The following is a 21,063-nucleotide window of genomic DNA, read 5'->3' on the forward strand; positions in this document are numbered from 1 at the left end:
TTATTTGATCTCGTGGCAAAAATTGAAAATTTGAATCCAGTCTTTTATTTTCCATTCAATTTATTGATATGATGTGAGCTTATTTATTTAATATATAATAATTATGAATCATATTACTAATTTATCATTATTTTAATACGCAGCTTCGTTTACAAATTAAACCAATACCATAACCGTTCAATATATATATATGTATATAATTATAATAAGTTTTAGATTGAAAATCTTGAAACACTCAAGCAGATACCATTCTTGTTTTGTTTTTTCTTATTCTGTTTTTTTTCTCATTATTTTAGGAATTAGTGTTATAAAATTGACTTCATGCCTTTTTTATTAAGTCTGAGTCTTTCAAAAATTAATTAAGATATATTTTATTGTAGTTTTTTAAATATACATTTAAGAGGAATAACATAAAACAAAATATTTTGGTGTCTTGCGGTTTTTGTGAATTAGTATGAATGCTAATAATTAAAAAAACGACATATAAATATAGGATACCAATAAAATAAGTCCTAAATGGTTGACTAAACATACATAAAAGTAATGCCGGTTGATACATAAAGAAATAACATTCTAAATATACCCAGATTTCCTTTTCTATAAACATAAAATGAGGTTTATTACCTGTGAATGTGTATATATTAGACTCGTAATAAAATTATCTTTGATTCCTGTAAATGGGGATTTATTGAGACACGCAGAAAAGTATCATAAAAATCGCCCAAATCTTCAAGGTAGAACCACCTGATCTGACGTGGTACGGTCGCTTTTGAAACAACCAATGATATATGGCGTTCTGTGTGCCGTATAAGGTTCGGCAAGGAGCTGCCCTGACCTTGAAGAAGCGTTTTATTACTTGTCCAGGCCCACAAATATACCGACATCTCTTTCACACACAATTCGTGTCAGGATATATCGCTACCAACGCATATTTACTTTTGTTCTTTTTAAGCTACCTTTAAAAGAAAATTGTAATACCACTATTAATACACGAACTTATGACCATAGCCGCTGCTTTTATTTTTTTATTTTTGATAGCACAGTCGGACTGTTGTCCAGGGGACGTTATCGTTACAAATTGGGGTCCTATAAAGGACATATGTGTCTTTTTAAATATATTTTAAAGTCTCCTTTTACCAACGATGGGTTTATCTGGAATGGACCCACAGTTTAACGTGGGTTCCGAGCCACGGTCCTCAGCATTAAGCCTACCGACTGGCGAGTGACGAACTTTAGAAATCATCCCAAAAGACATCCGGTCTTACCCAGCCTAGTTACTGGCGTGATCATTTTACTTGTCGGATTTTACTCTCTCGCCTAGAACAATCAGAATTTTTTTAAACAATCACAAAGATAAATTTACAATCAAGCACCAGCAGGATTCGAACCCGCGGCTATCGCAACAGTAGGATGACCGTCCTATCGCCCTTATCACTGCGCCACCAAACCGGCCATAAGTGTTTTTAATTTCACAGCATATTTAATTTAATATTGAAAGAAACTGATAGCCAACCAACAATGAAAACAATTAGTCTGGGTAAGGCCGAATGTTTTTTTGGGATGATTTTTAATTGATCACTGACACAGAGGAGACTACACCCTTATTACTAATTAGACTACACAACTAATGCAATTAAAATATTGGTAACTATAAAACATACTCAGTTGCATATGGGTTAGACCTGGGGAATGTATTAACACTGTATTGTATGTTTGGGATAGTTTTCACTATTTTTTGTTATAATTGTGCTCAGTTTTTGGAAGCAAATACCTTCTCAAGCAGGTGTTGGGTAAAATAGTAGAAGTAGAAGTAATAAGAAAAAATCAGTTTTTCAAAAAAATAAAATGCAAATAAAAGTTTATTTTCTTTTATCTATTCTTTCTAAGTCCAACATTTCACATCTTGTAGGCTTTTCAATTAAAATTTCACCATGATTATAGTTATATCAACACCACACATATACCATAATATAAATATACATGATATATAAATCAGGTTATGTACGGTTAGAATTATTCTCGTATAATTCAAGCGCGACCTTTTTTTAAACGAATCATCACGGATGATGAAAAATAGGTCGTCCATAAACGCGATGAATCAGCACAAAGTACATAGAAAGCTGAATTGCAAAAATATATTATATTGTTGATTTGGTGAAACTATTAAAGTGTTGTATATGTTGATCGGCTTCCAAGGCAGTATGCTATCAAATCGAATGCTACTGTCAGCAATTAAATTTCATTATTCCACCACAACTTCATCATGACAATTCAAGGATATATATCCCATAATTTCTCGATGAATTATTGAAATTTACAGTAAAAAATATAAATTTTTCGCATTCTCGTGTAGGATTCACATTAGGGTTCATTTTAGGAGTGCCAATATCATAATTCCATTTGGTATGATCTTCCATTTCCTCATGTGATATCTGTATCAAAATTATCAGTTCTAAAACATCACAAAATGTCATTTTCACATTATTGTTATTAACAAGAAAAGTAAAAATTTTCTCCACACCTGCTTTCCTATCAACATTGGGAACATACAGATCCGAACTGCAGGTATGCTATAGAGAAAAACAACAGAAATGACAGTAAAGACATTGTGAAAAATGATTGAAACAATACAGGTGCGATTGTGGAAAAGTGTCCATAAGGGAAATTGGGAGGCTGAACACAGTCCAATCAGCCTTGGCTGAACGCTGAATAGATACTGACCATAACGTTGCTTCAATTAATTCGACATTTTACACTGCGAGACTATTTTACTATGGTTATAGTATCATCCCAATCTGGCATATCATCCTCCAGGTATTTTAATAATAACATTAATAATTACAAATCAGCAGGACTTAAACTTCTTAAACTGCCTTCTTAAATACTTTAGCATACTTAAATGCGATAGCCTTATTAGAAAAGCTCCAGTTAATAGTCCTGAAATACAATTAATTCATTAATTGTATTATTCAATTCAATTCATTAAATCTCTCCTTAGATGCTCATGACTCATGAAGAAGAACTTCGTCTCATATTGTAACTGTGGAGATCTCTCCATATCAATGTCTTCAAGAAATCTCGCTAAGAGGTGTATATAAAGTTCTTTCATTTATTGCATTATAAGTATAATAATTTATATTTGTATTTTAAGTATATTTTTAATTTTATCATTATATAACTTCAGAATACAGAAAAATGCAAATTGAATTTATACGACACAATAAAATGTAAAAACCTAAGAATTACTGCATAGTTCTATTGATACAATCTCTTTAAGCATATTTGTTTGTAATTTTAGTTAGGACCGTATCCAATTTTTGCAGCATTCTGACAGAACTACTGCGAGTTATAATTAAGTTATCACAATTAAAAAATACTTTAACTTGGAAATAAGTAGCAATCACAAGGATTAAGTACAGCAAATATAGCGGGTATGGTGGGATGTCCTATTTTATTATATTACAAGGGAAGAAATCATATCACTTGAAAAAGGAATTTATCGAGAATCTTGCATCAATTTCTACAATTTTCTCCATTTATCATGGATATATTTTCGCACTTTTTTGGTATTTCTAAACTACGATTTATGGAGTACACTTGGTGTGGCAGAACTTCCCATTTGAGCTGCAACAGTGTATTGTAACTCGTGTGAAGTGTGGACGAGCACCATGCAAGAGGATTAATACACAAGGATTAATGTCCAGCAAATACAGCGGGTATGGTCGGATGTCCTATTTTATTATATTACAAAGGAAGGAATAATATCACTTGAAAAGGTGTTTACCAAGAATCTTACATCAATTTCTACAATTTTCCCCACTTTCGTGTTGGGTTTGCAGCGATTTAATCATGTATATATTTTCGCACTTCTTTGATAATCCTAAATTACGATTTCTGGTGGCAGAACTTTCCATTCAAGTTGCAACAGTGTATTGTAACTCGCGTGAACTGTGGACGAGCATCATGCAAGAGGATGACTTTGGGTCTGTTACTCGCTGTAGCTGTTTTTTTTTGCAACAATGCTTCAATCAATTTCTTTATTTGGCGGTGATATACATCTGCATAACATTGCAAAACTTAAAGTATAATTTTAGTTTTGTCATTCTATATTTTCAGAATGACAGAAAAATACAAATTAAGCTTATATGATGCGATAAAATATAAAATTATCATAATTACTTCTTAGTTCTATTGATACATTATTTTCTTCACATATTTGTTTGTCATTTTGTTAGGGCGGTATACAATTTTTTCAACATTCTGACCGAACTACTACGAGTTATTATTAAGTTATCACAATTAAAAAATGCTTTAACTTTTAAAGAAGTAGCAATCACAAGGATTAATGTCTAGCAAATACAGCGGGTATGATGAGACGTCACATTTTATCATATTACAAAGGAAGGAATCATATCTCTTGAAAAAGGCATTTACGGAGAATCTTGCATCAATTTTTACAATTTCCCCCACTTTCATGTTGGGTTTGCAGCGATTTAATTATAGATATATTTTCACACTTCTTTGGTATTCCTAAATTATGATTTTTGGTGGCAGAACTTTCCACTCAAGCTACAAGCTACAATTCAAGCAATAGTGTATTGTAACTCGTGTGATGTATTGCCGAGCATCATGTAAGAGGAGCTTTTTTTTGCAACAATGCGTCATTTCGTTATTTGATGGTGATATACATCTCCATAACATAGCAGGACTTTAAGACCATGAATATTAAGCTATGGTATGTTTTCACTTTTCCTTTTTGCCCAGCAAGCAATAAAACCACGATATTGAAACAGTTCTAAATAGTATCTAATTAGTCAATAGGCGTTGTGGCATTTTATCTCTTTTCGGATTTTGCTCACTGCATTCGATTTCTGAGAACAGTTGATTTATCAACTGCAAAGACACTTTTTGAGAATTTGGGAGGGTTTTCGTCCAATTAGTCTTTCAATTCATTGTCTCCGAACTTTTTTGGTTTGCTAGGCCTTTCTTTGCCCTCGACTTCACATTTATTACTGTTAATTTTAATTTTAATCGAAACTGGCTTGACCATGTTCTTGAGATATGATGGAGCTTCACCACTTACGTCTCCATAATAGTTTTCCATGGATTTTGGCAACATACTTCCTCAAATCAAACAACAAAATTAAGGAATACTTAATGTACAATTTTGCGCGTTACCTGCTTACTAATCAATTACCATAAATAATTGAATAATATTAAATGGAACACTGTTATTTTAGCTATCGATGCTCTAAATAAAGCAGGCACTAACAAAGTCTGACATAACTTACGATATCACGATTTGCAAAAAAAAACAACTTTAGACTTATTGCTCGTGGCCTCTCCTATTGCTGTATAGTAGATATTTATTTCTATACTTAATATTTAGCATTTCAAGACTGATGGAGACTATGAGATTATGAAATCGTCTAGACAGCAGAATCTTGTATTCTTATTTTTTTACATAAATCGGTGTTAAAATCGAGACCAGAGCCGAAGACAATCTAAGAACCATCCATTCGATCGTTGCTATTTTACATAAAACAGTCAGTTCGTATAAAAACTGGCTAGGAAAACGATTTAAGCCAGCGGAATGCCTCCAGATCTGATACGGTTTTTATTAATTCTGTTTCAGGTCGTTTGGCGCGATAAATATCGAGCGGTTCAAAGTCTGGGAAGTCGTCCGGCTGCTCTCCATTGACCCTGGCGAACGAAATCACGTTTTCTGCTCGATTTCAGTTCGCATTTACGTTTCGCCCGTTTCAACGCAACAACAACAACATACTCCGAACAAAGCCGAGAACCGTTAGAAATTTCAGAAAAAGGCAACTGGGCGCCGGCCCTGATATATGAGAGCAAACGTGTTCGGACACTAGACGATCATTAAATCAATGAGGTATCGATCAATGAGCCTTTTGCAAAAGAACAAAAGAATAATCCCAGTTAAACACGTGATTTTACATCGCATACCGAGAGTTACGTCTGCGGCAGGCAGGATTTTTCATTAATCGTTCGAGTTTGAATCGGAATTCATTTGAAAATATTCGCGTGTTTGTAGTTAGTTGACGTAAAAAACGCAGTGGCGAAGGTAAACCTGAAATAGTTCATTATTTTCATACATTTTTATGGTAATTGAAATTTATTTAACATAAATGTTTTGTGGATTAGACGCTTTTATCAACATTCCTTTTAATTAAATCAGTCGATCAAAATTAAGACGAACTAAAATTAAATAATAATTCGTTATGAAAGGTTGCTGTAGATTGTATTATTGAAAAATTATGGTGATCCTAAATTAAAGTATGACAAGGAATTTTTAACACTATTATCTGTTGAGACTAAAACTATTAATTGATGGAATTGTAAATACAAAATGACAACGTTAGTATAAAAGAATTGGACCAATTGAATCGAATGGAATGAATACATAAAGTGATGTCAAACATGTTTCAGCAATATGTATTTGAGTGTTTTACACATTATTTTCTCACCTAACTTTGATGTACCAAATACTTGCATCTACTGTCTCCTTTTTACCAACGATGTTTCATCTTGGCTGGACCCACTGTTCAACGTAGGCTCCGAACCACGTTCCTCGGCATTAAGCCTACCGACTGGCGAGTGACCAACTTAGAAATGATCCCAGAAGAAATCCGGTCTTACCCAACCTGTTTACGGGCATGACTGGGATCATTTTCCTTGTCGGATTTTGCACTGTTGTCTAGGACAATCACAAATTATAAACAATCACAAACATAAATTTACAACCAAGCACCAGCAGGATTCGAACTCTCGACTATCGCATCAGCAGGTGGGCCGTCCTGTCGCCTTAATCATTGCGCTAATCGAGTCGGCATTTGGTAAACATTGATTCGGTATATATTAATCGGAATAGTTTGTATCGTTTTTATAACTTTCTCTCATCTTTTTGGCAATATGGCGATGTTGGTTTGGAGGCGATCCAATAGTCGATTCATTATTTCGCTTCTTCAGCATATCAACACATTTTGCCATGTCTGGTAAGTACACTTGGTGCGACAAAGCTTCATATTCGACCTGAAACAGCGTGTGGCACTGTCATACAAGAGGATGATTTTGCGTCCATTACTGGCTAATGCTGACCAATTCAATTTGTTTAACTGTAATAGGTAGACATCAGCAGTAACATTTTCATTCGGCTTTTACCATCTCGTAATACAGCTGATTTCACCATATGCACATCAAGACATCAAGGTAATTGCTAAGCCGTCTAAAATTAATTGAGAGATCGAGCTGGGTTTTAGCAGCTATTGTAATGATTAGCATTCATATACATTAAATAACTCAATAATACTAAATCGAAATTAGAAAAGTGGAGAAACATCAAGACCATTAAAGTGAATTATTATTTACGATGATATTTCTCATTTTTACCGAGTGATATTGCGGATAGAATCATGTGCAAGCACATATTATGCATTACATGCCGGGCTTTTTACTTAAATGTGTAGTCTCATGATATTAACTGTTATGTCTAAGGATTTATTGTAATGATTTAATCTGTCTGTAACAGCTAAATACTATATATAACACCCTAAGGCAGTATTGATGGTGTGGAGATTTCGTTCCGTTTTCTGTAGCACAATTCTGATGTTTTTTTTTTACCTTTATCATGCCATATAATATATTAATATATCAGGTATATATTTGCCTATATTACAAAATAATATTTAAACAAACATGGCTAACCATCATCAGTATATTGTTTCATGACTATAGCGTAGGTAAGGAAGATTTATGATGAAGTATGATGTAATTAAAATTAACTACTATACGGACTTTATAAAGTATTACATTTCTCACCCTTAACTATCATTTATCCTATGTCATGTTGTTTCAACAACCAACCTCAAATTATTTATAAATTGTGAGCTGTTGTATAAGTGCTGTATTATTTATAGAAAGGTACTCCATAATTTCATACCAGAAATTTATAGTTTTATAGGCAAATAAATGAAAACTAAGATTAATAATAAATGGTTTGATTGAATGGTGAAATCACAGAAGGAATGAATAAAAAGCTTTAAATAGATGCTAAGGAAATGAATGTCGAATTTTATTAGTACTGTTTAATATACTTAGTATAATTTTATGAAGTATCTGAGAATAATATATAGAAATATAATATATAAAACAGCATTTTAATAGAATTTGAAAATGTTAAAAACTAAGGCACTGATATAGTTATATGGAATTTTATTAGAATTCAGAAATCCTCTTGAATATAGTAAAAATATATATAATGCTCGAGGATGTGGTAACATGTAATTTGATAGATGAGAAAATGGATATATGTAGGACCTGTGCTGACGGAATATTGAATGGATAGAGATGGACTTAGCAGTGGGGTTTTAAGCTGTAGTTGAGCGTATACGGAATGACCAATCATGACCAAGTGTTTCAAAAAAAAAAATAAATAACAATATTTTAAATCTTGTCTTGACTTGAAACTAGTGGCATATAGGCTGTTTTTTTTAAAGTATACACTTTTTATATTTTCAGTTATATACACTTCAATGAATATTCACTAAAGCATGTTTAAAGAAAAGGTATGTATATTTTGTGTGGCATTTAAAAAGGAGACGCTTTTCTTTTTTACATATATTTATTAACAAGGTTGTTAAATGAAGTTTAGGCTATTTAGATATATAACGTTTTTCAATATTAGAGGAACTATGTTGTAGCTTCTTTGATATCTGTTTCTTATGTTGTCGCTAATGATAAAACATCGTGACAAGTTACATGATAGGACAGGTTATCGTTATAATTCGCAGACGTGACACGAATAGGCTACCAATAATTGTACCCTGCTGATTTTGTCTTATGGAGGTCTTTGAAGTTGTACTAGGTTGTAATTGTAGTAGTGAACACAAAACAGGACAACCGTTAAATTTAATCAGATATCTGCATTGGTTCTCGGAAGGGCAGAATTGGAAGTGCATAGTTACATAGATCTTTGAAATAAAATATAATAACTAATAAATTTATATAAAAAATAAGAAAACCATTTTCATTTTATCATATAAACTTTTTTTTATTAATCTTCTTGAATAATCAATTAATAACAATCGTGTAAATGTCAAATTATATAACCATATATTGTTCATCATGTTATTATCTGTATATAGCGTGTGATCATGGTCAGGAATATGCATTTCTTTGACTTTTAGAAATCCTCGTAATTTATAGCATTTTCTACATTTACAAAGATTTCCTATTTATATTCTTAATTAAACGTATGCTACATTAACTAAACAACCATACAATTATGGTAATGCACCCCATATAAACTGTGATAAATTCTGTAATTACTACTTTCTCTATTGTACTTTTATTCTATAAATCGATGACGGGCGGTCATAAATTTTCATTATTATCATTAAGAAAACGTATGAAATATGTACAAAATTATATTTAAAATATTTTCAGCAGCTAATAATGCTCTACGCTCTCAAATTGTGTATTTTCTTCTCTTTTATTTCAATAAGATTATATACGAGCCATATACTCAATCAACAATTTTGAAAAAATAGTATCGTTTTCTTCAAATATATATAATGCTATAGAAAAATACATTAACTTGTTGGTATAAATAAACATTATATTAATATAATATAAATATGGTCTAGAAAACTAACAGGTCAATTGAAAAACCCCGGCCTGACATATAGATGGCGCTAAGAGAATTAAAGTTAATGTTTTTTAGTTAGCCCTAATCTCAAAAGACGCGTGTACAAATTTAACAGCTGTCGGATCATTAGTTTGTGAATTATAGCGTTTTGAGTGAAGCAACTTTTGTTATTGTGGAAAAAATGGATGAAAAGGAATTTCGCGTGTTGATAAACGCGTGATTCCGGATACTGCCCAGGAAAATCAACCATCAAGGATTGGTATGCTAAGTTTAGACGTGGTGAAATGAGCATCGAAAACGGTGAACGCAGCGGACACCCAAAAGTGGTTGTTGAAAAATTATTTTGAATGACCGTAAATTGAAACTGAATGAAATATCAGACACTATAAAGATATCAACTCAACGTGTACATAATATCATTCAGGTATATTTAGGTATGAAAAAGCTCCATTCAAAGTGGGTGCCGTGTGAGCTCACTTTTGATCAGGTGTTTGAAGATGATCAAGCATAATAAACCCGAGTTTTTGCGTCGATATGTGACAATGGATGGCAAAAATTATGAGTTGGGCTTCGAATTGCTTTCTTATTCACCATATTCTGCAGATCTGCCCGCCAACGACTATTTTCTGTTCTTATGTCTCAAAAGAAAGCTCGCTGGGAAGAAATTTTCATTGAATGAAGAGGTGATCGCCGAAACTGAAGCCTATTTTGGAGCAAATGACAAATCGTACTCCAAAAATGGTATCGAAAAGTTGGAGGGTCGCTATACTCAGTGTATCACCCTTGAAGGGAATTATGTTGAATAAAAAAACTCAATCTGGTTTACTATGGTAGGCTGGGGACTTTTCAGTTGACCTATTATAAATAGTTATGCTCGAGAAGGATTGAAATATAGATTATTTGAAAACGAAGAATCAGTAAATCTTATTTCTTAAGTGTTTAGGTGTATATTCATCATTATTTTATTATGTTATTAATGGTTTGATTATTGATACTTTTGCTACTTTTGATACTTGATAACTACATAGTGTTTGATATTGAATTAAAAGTGATAGAAGCTGCAATTGAACTGATTTCGGTTTCCAAGTTTAGTATCATGAATTGATTTATACTGTATGAAAACAATATTGAAGATTATTTTTTATATACGGTTACGGTTTACAAATATCTCCATAATATAATTTAGACTACTTCTTTATTCTTAGCTAATATATTACTGTTGGAATAGTTAGATATATTAATTAATTATGTTTTTTAACGCAATTTTTATTATTTCGCAACTGTATAATGCTTTTAAAAAGTTGAAGCTACCTCAGTAGTTATGGCCATAAGTTTTATGCCAGCAACTTATAGTTAATACAAGATTATATTAAACAATGTAAAATTACAAACATACTTTAGAAAAACAAAGACAAAATGAGAAAAACAGAAAATATTATGATATTAGATCCAAATATCCGCGATTTATGGCAAGACAAAAGAAGTGACAGATGCAACATTTTGTGAGTCCTTATTATTTCTACTTACTATTTATATACCAGATACTTAAGTTTATTAGATCCTAGCTGAGCATAAAGGAGATTTATTAGGATTAAAATTCGTGAACCTAGAAATATATAAATTGAAAGAAAAGAAAGCAAAGAAGACAGCAGAATTTGCTTTAAATGTCAGTATTTCCCCATGAGGAAGGTTTCGTACAATGGCGTTGAAATTAATATAGGAAATCAGGAAAGTGGAAACAAAGGGTAGTTAAGAACTACTTGTACTACTTCTGTTAAGTAAATCATTATATAAGATTTGGGAAAAATTAATTTGAGTTTCTCTTAATAAAAGGCTGTAAAATCGCATATCATATTATTTATGTAATGAAGTTATACTACAACGTGTTTAAAGGGTAAAAGTTCATAGTACTTTCTAAAGATAATGACATTCGTTTAATTAGTCAACTGTTATAGTACTTTGAAAACAGAGATTCCAGAAAGACCTTTTAGTCATATTTTGGTTTTTTTACTTGTAAAACTTACCCTAATGAATGTACCCCTAATTGAACACCAGTTGTAGTTCATCAAGTTTACTTGCTCCCGTTCCAAAAGTTTCAATATTAAAATCAAGAACATTGACCCTAAAATAGGTTTGAGCCGTTTATATAACACCGTATACCAATAGGAGTTCGAGACTTGGGATCCGCACAAAATAACAATAAAAATTGTAGTGGACCAGGTTTTTATTTGTCAATCGCTTCTGAAACTAAATGAAATAGATCTATCGCTATGGCTTTGCAATCAAATATCAAATTGCTACGGACAATAAAAATATATCATATTTGACAATAATTTGAGGATAGTATGTCGTTTGTGCACCATTTTAACGTTAACGATGGTGATGCTAAGTTTTTAGTTGAAAGAATGGATCAATACAGCATTGCCTTTCTTTCTAATATTGTTAAGTCACACAAATTTTTGATATATGAGATAAGTGAGTTTCTCTTGCAGAGAGCTCAGAAGTTCTATATCATCTATTAGTGTTTGAAATGTATATGAATAAATTTAAGGTTTATTTATTTTATTAGCTTGTATTACATATGACAAAATATCTATCATATAGATTCATATTCCTTTTAGTTTTTTTTCAGGTGGGGTAATGCCCAAATTTGTGACATATATATGTATTTATTTATTATATTCCTTGAAAGTAGTGCTTCAATAAAAAAATATATTGTGAATGTTTTCTAGAGTTAGGTTAACCAGATGTATGTCTCTTCAGTGGAATAGGAAACTTTCGTCTTTTTGATCATCATAACTGAATTTCTGCCAACTATTACTATCACTGAAGATCAATGTAGATATAATTTGTAACTGCAATAGTAAAATCAATCAAATTGATATCACAATAGTAAAAAATTCGTCTTATTATTGAACTTAAGCAACCTCAAAAGGTACGGAATTGGTAGCATATAATTGGTATATACTATAATGGTATTTACTTTAAGTAATGTATTCAAAAGATATAGTTTTTATTTCATATATTAGCTTTCAAAATTGGATTTTTCTTATGGGTCAAAAATTGCACTTTTAAAGTCAAATTACATATTAACAGGAATAATTAATAACGATTAAAAAATTTCCGTTATATTAAATTATTGATTGAAATGATAATCATAATTCAATAAAACTATTAATGTTTCAAAAAATGTTCTATCATCAAATGAAATTGAGAAAAGGTATAATGCTTCTAGACATATGTTTCCTATTCTGTATAAATGATTACTACTCATGGTAAAATAATATGAATATAAACATAGAAGTGATGATCGGTCTAACTAAAATGTATGATGAATGATAAAGTCAGCTAAATTGATTTTAATATAAGTAAAATGTTGCTTTAATTAGTAAATATTTAATACACACTAAACTACACTGAAACATAAACTCATTTTCAAAAAATATTATGTATGGATTCAGAATAATATGACAATATATTTGAAATATTGTTGTAAAAAGATATAACTAAATTTTTTACACACGATTATATGAGATGTTGACCCTTTGAGAATATTAATTTTTAGTCTGGAATTGTATACAGAAATTATTTTATTATAGTCAAGTATTTTTTTTGAAAATGAGTGAATTGAGGTTAAAATCAATTAGCAACAGGCTGGTTATTAATCCTCACCAATAGTTAATGGGCGTTAAGAGGACAATGCGATTAGGACAGCGTCGTACCAATCCTCTTCACGTGCACGTCTCTGTTGAACGAGACTCGAGGCTTTTGGGAGGCGTCCGATCGATTGGAGTCGGAACGGCTGACATCTACAGCCGGCATCATGAACTATGAACTGTCATTCATGCTGAATTCCGGGCTATCTGTAACAAGAGGAGAAATATTTGTTTTTATAGTAAATTAATGTGGATACATTATAATATAACAAAAATAACAGAAACATATTGAAATGCAATGAAATATAAATAGTATTAGGTGCTTGTATTTATTTTGATAAGAGATATCTATTGACAAAACTGTCAAGTATCAATATCAACACCTGTTAAATTATTTAATTAAACTGTTAAAATCGGTGGTTTGCATATTTCTCTACGTAATATAACAATTCTCCAATTAGCATTATTGATTTTTATTGTTTTATATGAAAAGAATTTCAAAACTAGTGGTAATGCGGCTCCATTATACCCCAAGTATCGGTTTAGTTTCAACTATTTAAAAGTGGTGATTTTGATATTTAAACTACAAAGAAGGGCCTGGAGGAACAAAAAGGGCCGAAATCAATTCCAAGACTCTGAATTACCAGGTGATAAAAATAAATAAATACTTTCGGAAGTTCACATGTGATGAGAAAAAATTAAAAGAAGGGAAAATGGCTACCATCCGAATTGATGGGACTAATAATAAAATATGAAATATTAATAAAATCTGTTCAATGTTAATAAAATCATGTTATTCAAATTGTATAACCTAACAATAAGGACAAGGAGATATTTTTCAGTTTTTACAGTTATTTGTATTATTGCTTTATTTCGAAAAAAGTGTATAAAAATATGTTATCAAAAATTCGGCAATCATTAATGCTGTTTATAGAAGGAATAAATGAGGAGGAAGGAAAGAAAGAAAAATAGTTTTTCTCATCTTTCGTCTTTGTGGTTGAAGCAAATGAAAGAAAAGCTATCCATGCAACACTTACTCTGCATAGAAGAACTTGACTACCAGTCATTGTTGAATGATTGTCAACTTCCTCAAGCTGAGGATATTAAATATATTAATATGCATCTAGACCGACTACTAACTTGGAAGAAGCACAGACTTACTAAATGAAAACAACTTGGAATTATATTAAATTTATTGGGATATCGGACATAAATCCGAATTATCATTAGACAATAAGGTGTTGCTATAACCATTATCCAACGATTCCAAAACAGAACGAGTGTAGTGTTTGTGTTAAGTACTTTAAAAGCACCTTTAAGTGTACTTTAAGAATGTAGGTGTACCCCAATGTGATGGCAAATCAGATAAATATGCGACGTGATAGTGAAGTGCGTAAACTAAAACGTTTAACATTATCAGATCTAATTGTAGAACATATATACATATATGACTTTAGAATAAGACTAACTAATTAGGATAATATTTTACACATAATATCACTTAAGTCATAACATTTGAAAGGGTTTAGAAAACAAAAACTATTTATTAACAATACTATTTTTATTTAACGGAAAGAAGAGGCGACTGATTGACCAGCTTATTGTTCTAATAAAATTAGGATTGAGTTTCGCCTATACCTTTGCCCTCAGGTCTGTAGTTTACCTTTGAAGATATTCGAAATTGCATCGCTTCTACTCTAATGTCCATGGTGTGCCACTTTGGAATGATTTTCCCAGGTTGAGCAACTCCATATTCTAATATTTACAGATAAGTAATGTACAGCTAAGAAACTAGGCCACTACAATGCACATTTAGTGTCCTGAACTGTAAGCGTTTGTCCAAATTTCACTACACTAGGTTAATTTACAGCAACTTCAGTCGACCTGTCCTCTTTTCTTGATAATTAATGATACGCTCGTTCTGGATTATTCTAGGATTATGTTTTCACTTACTTCTTAACTTATTATATATAGTTGTGAAAACTTGATCGAGTTTAGAAAAAAGAAAAACAATAGGCTAGTTCTTGAGTTGATAATCGATTAAATGAACAAATCGGAGCAAAACTGAGACGACATATTGAGTTTATAAAGATATATATTTTTTATAGGACTCTAATATAATACGATACATTACTGGAACGAAATTCATTTGTAATCGTAACTAAAATTAAAATATGCATAAAAATTGTTATATCTTCTAGACGTGAAATGTAAATAAAATTACCAGGATAGGCTAAAATTTAAAATTTCATATAATGACGATAACATAACATGAAGGCAGTTACATAAAATGTAACTAGTTATTTAACACTATTTGGTAGGGTATGTTAAATTTGTATATATCAATATTAATATCATGGTTCTTAGTTACAATGTCCCGTAGTTCATATTTGAACTTGTGTTCATTGATTTAAAGTAACTTAGTGAATAACAGATCAATTAAAAAGTCCCCAGTCTACCATAGTAAAACACGTTTTTTAGCAAATTTTTTTTATTCAACACCATTACCTTCAAGATACTTCAATACACTGATTATAGCGACCCTTCAACTTTTCGATACCATTTTTCTAGTATGATTTCTTCCTTGCTTCAATATAGCCCTCAGTTACGGCGATCACCTCTTCATTCTATGAAAATCTCTTCCCAGCAAGCATTCTTTTGATACCTAAGAACAGGAAAGCGTCGCTGGGGGCCGGATCTGGAGAATACGGTGGAGAAGAAGCAATTCGAAGCCCAATTCATGGATTTTTGCCATCGTTTTCACTGACTTGTGACACGGTGCGTTGACTTGGTGAAGCAGCACTTTGTTTTTCTTCAAATGCGGCCGTTTTTTCGGTGATATTGTCTTTCAAACAGTCTAATAACACTATGTAATCACTGTCACTGTTGATGGTCCTTGCTTTTTCAAGGTAGTGAATAAAAATTATTCCATTCGCATCCCAAAATATAGAGACCATAACCTTGTCAGCCGAATGCTGCGTTTTCCCATTCTTTGGAACAGGTTCATCGTATGCAGTCCACTCGGCTGACTGTTGATTGGACTTCGGAGTGAAATGATGGAGCCATGTCTCATCCATTGTTACATATCGACGCAAAAACTTGAGTTTATTATGCTTAATCATCTTCAAATACTGGTCCAAATCATCAACTCGTCGTTGTTTTTGGTCAAAAATGAACTCGCACAGCACCCACTTTGCACAGAGCTTTCTTATACCCAAATATTCGTGAATTATATGATGTACATGTTCAGTTAATATCTTTAGAGTGTCTGCTATTTCATTCAATTTCAATTTACGGTCATTCAAAATCATTTTGTGGATTTTCTAAATGTTTTCGTCGGTAACAACCACTTTTGGGCGTCCACTACGTTCACCGTCTTCAATGCTCATTTCAGCACGTTTAAACTTAAAATACCAATCCTTGATGGTTGATTTTCCTGGGGCTGTGTCCAGAAACTCAGTGTCAAGCCAAGTTTTTGCTTAAACTATATTTTTCCCATCAAAAAGCAATATTTTATCAACACGCGAAATTCATTTTTATCCATTTTTTCACAATAACAAAATGTGTCATCCCGGGGACTTTTCAATTGACCTGTTAATGTATATTAGCAAATTTGAGCAACAGAATAATTATTTTTTATAAAGTTTTTTTCCTCAAAGTATATTTTATGACGCCTAACTAGAAGGAGGCCGTACATACATTACGACTTTGTTTCAGTAAATGATGAACACACAAATATGGTTGGATCTACAGTATTAAAATATTTATGTAAATGGCTTTAAATCAGATATATTCACTTAGAATACCTTTACACGATAAATATATGCAATGTATAAACTTTAGCCCCATCTTTCAGCGCTTAATGATCATTTCATATGACATGAAGCAGTAGAAATGGTCCCGGGTACTTCATCTTATCTGTTGCGGCATTCACGGAATTTTACCGGCACAATCTTTTGAAACCTAACAAACGATGTTTTCCTACAAAAGAAATGATTTATCATTGGCTGGGATCTCGATTTTCACGAGTAAACAAACGTTTTGCATCTCGTTAGATTAGATCGGCTGGCGAGACCTTGATCCACCTACACAGCGACATTCCCACATGGTAATACGTCATGACCTTGGACAGATCGTTCCAATATGGCGTCCAGTCTCACCAAAATCGGACAAGTATCGGCGAAAACAGCTGTTTTGCTGAAGCTGACGATAGGCAGTGGGCGCCTTTATATACACCAACAATAACATACAATAGACAAAGGTTGATGCAAATATGCAGCTTTATAAAAGCGAGCACCAGAAACGTTCGATTTAAGCCGCGCGTGTCATTGTAATCGGTTTGGCATCATCAGGTGCTGTTGCAATTTAAACTTGCATTGGGTCTGTGTAATTGTTTCGGGGAAATTATAGAACGATAGAAGATAATTAGATTCCAATAAAAATATTAGTTAAAATATTAGTATAAATATATATATTTATTATATTTTTAGTATCACATTTCTTCTATTATAAATTATATTTAAATTTACGATAAATCTTTGTTGGTAAAATAGCAATTTTTCTGTCTTATATTATGTTTGGTTACTGAATGTGGTATATCTGATACAGTGTATTTAGTGTAGTGTATCCAACTGAAACAAAAAATGAAAAAGTATTTGTATTTTATATTTGTAAAGAATATTTTTTGTATTAGATATGCTTAATACAATCTTAATTTACAAATTAATTGATTGCTAGTGTTCTGTTAGCTGTATTGCTTCCGTATTGCTATGATTTAGCGACTTATTTCATATTTTAAGGCGAAATCGTGGATCACTTCGCCTATCAATTTGAGTTCGAGGTCATCGTACAGCTTCTTCGTTGGTTACGTAGTGATAAGCTTTGGTAATTAATCTTAGATCATTGTTTTAGGTACACTGGATTACTAGTTGGTTCGATGTCTTAGTGCAACCCCATATTTGTACCCCATAGGGCCAAATAGGCCTTATGATTGACTGATAAACCAATCTCTTTAATTTTAGGTCAAGTTGAGAGTATATTCCGTAAAACCAGTACACTTTCTTGACTTTGAGTCTAATCTGCTCTGCTTTTTGTTTAACGTGATATTTCCATTTTAACCTACCATCGAGATATATTCCGAGGTATTTGGTTGATTCTGCTTGAGGAATAGTCACGTGATATAATTAGGTTTTTGTCATTTCGCCGCAACGCAAAATTAACATGGACAGATTTGGAGCTATTAAGCTGTATTTTCCAGTCTCTAGTCCATTTGTAGATCTTGTTGACGGTTGCTAGTACTTTCTACAGCCTCAGATAGAGATACATGTTTTGCCACGATAACTGTGTCATCAACAAATGTTCCAAGTACTGTTTCTTGTTGTTAGGATATCAACAGTATAGAGCAGATATAGGCGTGGTCCCAAAACACTACCCTGTGGAACTCCATGTGGACCTCATGCGAGACTCTAAATTTTCTTTCGAAAATATATAATTCTAACGGTGGACAGTAATTCCGCCGTAGCAATTTCCTCATTTTGTATATCAATCCCAAATCCTATACCCGGTCAAAAGCTGAGACCGCCAGGAATATTGCAGGGCACTGTTTCTTTTCGTCGAATGCTCTTTCTACAACCGCTGTTACTCCGTGCACTTGATCAATTGTCGAGTGGTGATTTCGAAATAAAAACTGGAGATCTGGTATTTCTATAAGTGGTTTAATACGTTTTAACAGCAGCAAACTTCTATTATTTGCATTGCTTTTTGCGGAACATCCCCATACTTGAGTTCGGTAGGTCTATATAGGTTTTTATGCCTGTTCGTATGAATAGCAATTTTTTGCCTACTGGTAATTGTCTTTTCTTCCAATTATTATTTCCGTTTCTTTTCAACATATTCTTTCCAGCGAAGTTATCTATGAAGATTCAATCTGATAGTATTAGTGTTGGTGCAATATGAAAGTATAGTATTGTTTATTGTTATTGGTATTTGTGCGGTCTGATTGCATAGGCACAAATTTACTTGGGTTTCATTTTCCCAGTTAGGGTGTAATTAATTATATTGTCACCGGGCTGTTATAGTTCTCGGTTTGCTTTTTCGCTATTGTTTCTGACGGCAATAACCCGTAATATCATCAGCAAATTCGTGTCTTCCATTTATAATATATAACATGTGTAAAGCTGGTAAAAAACTAGCCCAATACATTTCCTTATGGTACACCTGCTTCAGCTTATTTAATTTTAAAATAGGTTTAATTCTAAACATTTTGGTTGTAATGTAAGATTGTAATAATTCCGTGTGTTGCTTCGGTAACAGTTTCTGTAGCTTATCAACGAGGCTGTTATCCCAAGCGTTATCGAAAGCTTGTGCTACATCTGAGGATATAGTTCTTCATAGATTTTTTAAATGAAATATATTATCATATATACCTGGTCAATTGTTGAATGTTTGTTAATAAATCTGGTGCATTGGCGTTAGGCGTTTTTTCTATATATTTGGATACATTGTCTTCAACAGGAGTTCTTCAAACTTTATTATATAATAAAATTAAAAATAAACTTTATAACGGCCTTTTTTTTCAACGGTTGACTTAAAGACACCAGTGATAGTCTATACGAATCTTCCGTGATAGTTTTGATAGCTGGGTCAACCTCAAAAAGAACTGACAATAAAAAATATGTACCAAAATAAAAAAGAAAAAAACGAAAGATTCCTATTTCACGGTGTTAATACAATACATTGAAACATCGTGATAGTGCAGATGGTCCGACACCCGACGAATTCAAAAGTTCTCTTATAGTTCAGTGTTTTTTTAGCAAGAAAATGGTCTCGTCGAACAAGATTATTATGAAATAGATGTCGGTCGAAAATGTTAATCAATAAAAAATTGGGTTAACTCCCAGCGCCGTAGAAAGTAGTTGAACGACATGAGGAAAGACAATTGTATTTTTTCGATTGACGAGACGTCTGAGGGAGGTGGACGAACCCGTCGATTTTACCTTAACGATAACACTTTCGTTTTCGAGAACGACGTTTTTTTCCTGCGATCGGTGTTCGAAGAGGTTACATAATGAGCGACAGGTATGCATTGGTTGATGTAATGCGTCATCAGTTCGGAAGAGCATTTTTTTCGAATGGCGCATTCTCGGCGTATAATTATGTTTAAAGTCGGCTATCCGCTCTCATCGAAATGTAATTATTTTGTCGGATTTCGACGTTGTATCACCTCGAGGGTTCATTAAGAAATAATTGGTCGGTTGTTTTTGATAATTGTCTCTAGAATTAAATGAATACTAACCGCTGTTTTGTTTCTATTATAGGTAATTGCCTGGAATATATGTAATGTACAGCTGTAGATGCTTTACAGTTTTAATTCACTTTGGGTGCCATTAAAATATACTTGAAATAATATCCAATCAGAATGGTATAAGGAGAATAAGACAGGACTAGTGATCTGTGGTCGCACAACAACAATAAGTTAAGCATATCCAATGTGAGGTGTAATTTAAAAAAATGTTTATCTGACAAAAGAGTAGAAGAACTCATTTAAAATTATTTAACTAAAATGTTTTCATAGTACTTTCAATATAAGACCAGAGATATATTTAATATGTAACATGAATTAAAATATTAAATGTTTGTGTATAAAAACATATTAAATATAGATATATGCAATTTATCTGAAGCACTAATATTCAATAACATTTTTAAAATTGTAATTTTTAATTTAATCTAATTTCC

The 21,063-nt window shown here is 32.2% G+C and overlaps 1 protein-coding gene across 3 annotated transcripts in view; it reads right to left on the bottom strand.

Moving 5' to 3' along the window:
- Positions 1-21,063, bottom strand: part of LOC143195987 (uncharacterized) — a 236,535-nt gene that overhangs the window by 100,044 nt on the left and 115,428 nt on the right. For all 3 annotated transcript variants that reach the window (XM_076403543.1, XM_076403545.1, XM_076403544.1), the window contains one exon: positions 13,393-13,533. In XM_076403543.1, the coding sequence (XP_076259658.1) occupies positions 13,393-13,495 (103 nt within the window). In that variant the 5' untranslated portion in view covers positions 13,496-13,533. The remainder of the gene's footprint in view (positions 1-13,392; positions 13,534-21,063) is intronic.

The sequence above is a fragment of the Rhynchophorus ferrugineus genome, unplaced genomic scaffold (assembly GCF_030347505.1).
Source record: "Rhynchophorus ferrugineus isolate W39M unplaced genomic scaffold, kcgeb_rfMv2 rfM4, whole genome shotgun sequence".
Lineage (NCBI taxonomy): Eukaryota > Metazoa > Arthropoda > Insecta > Coleoptera > Curculionidae > Rhynchophorus > Rhynchophorus ferrugineus.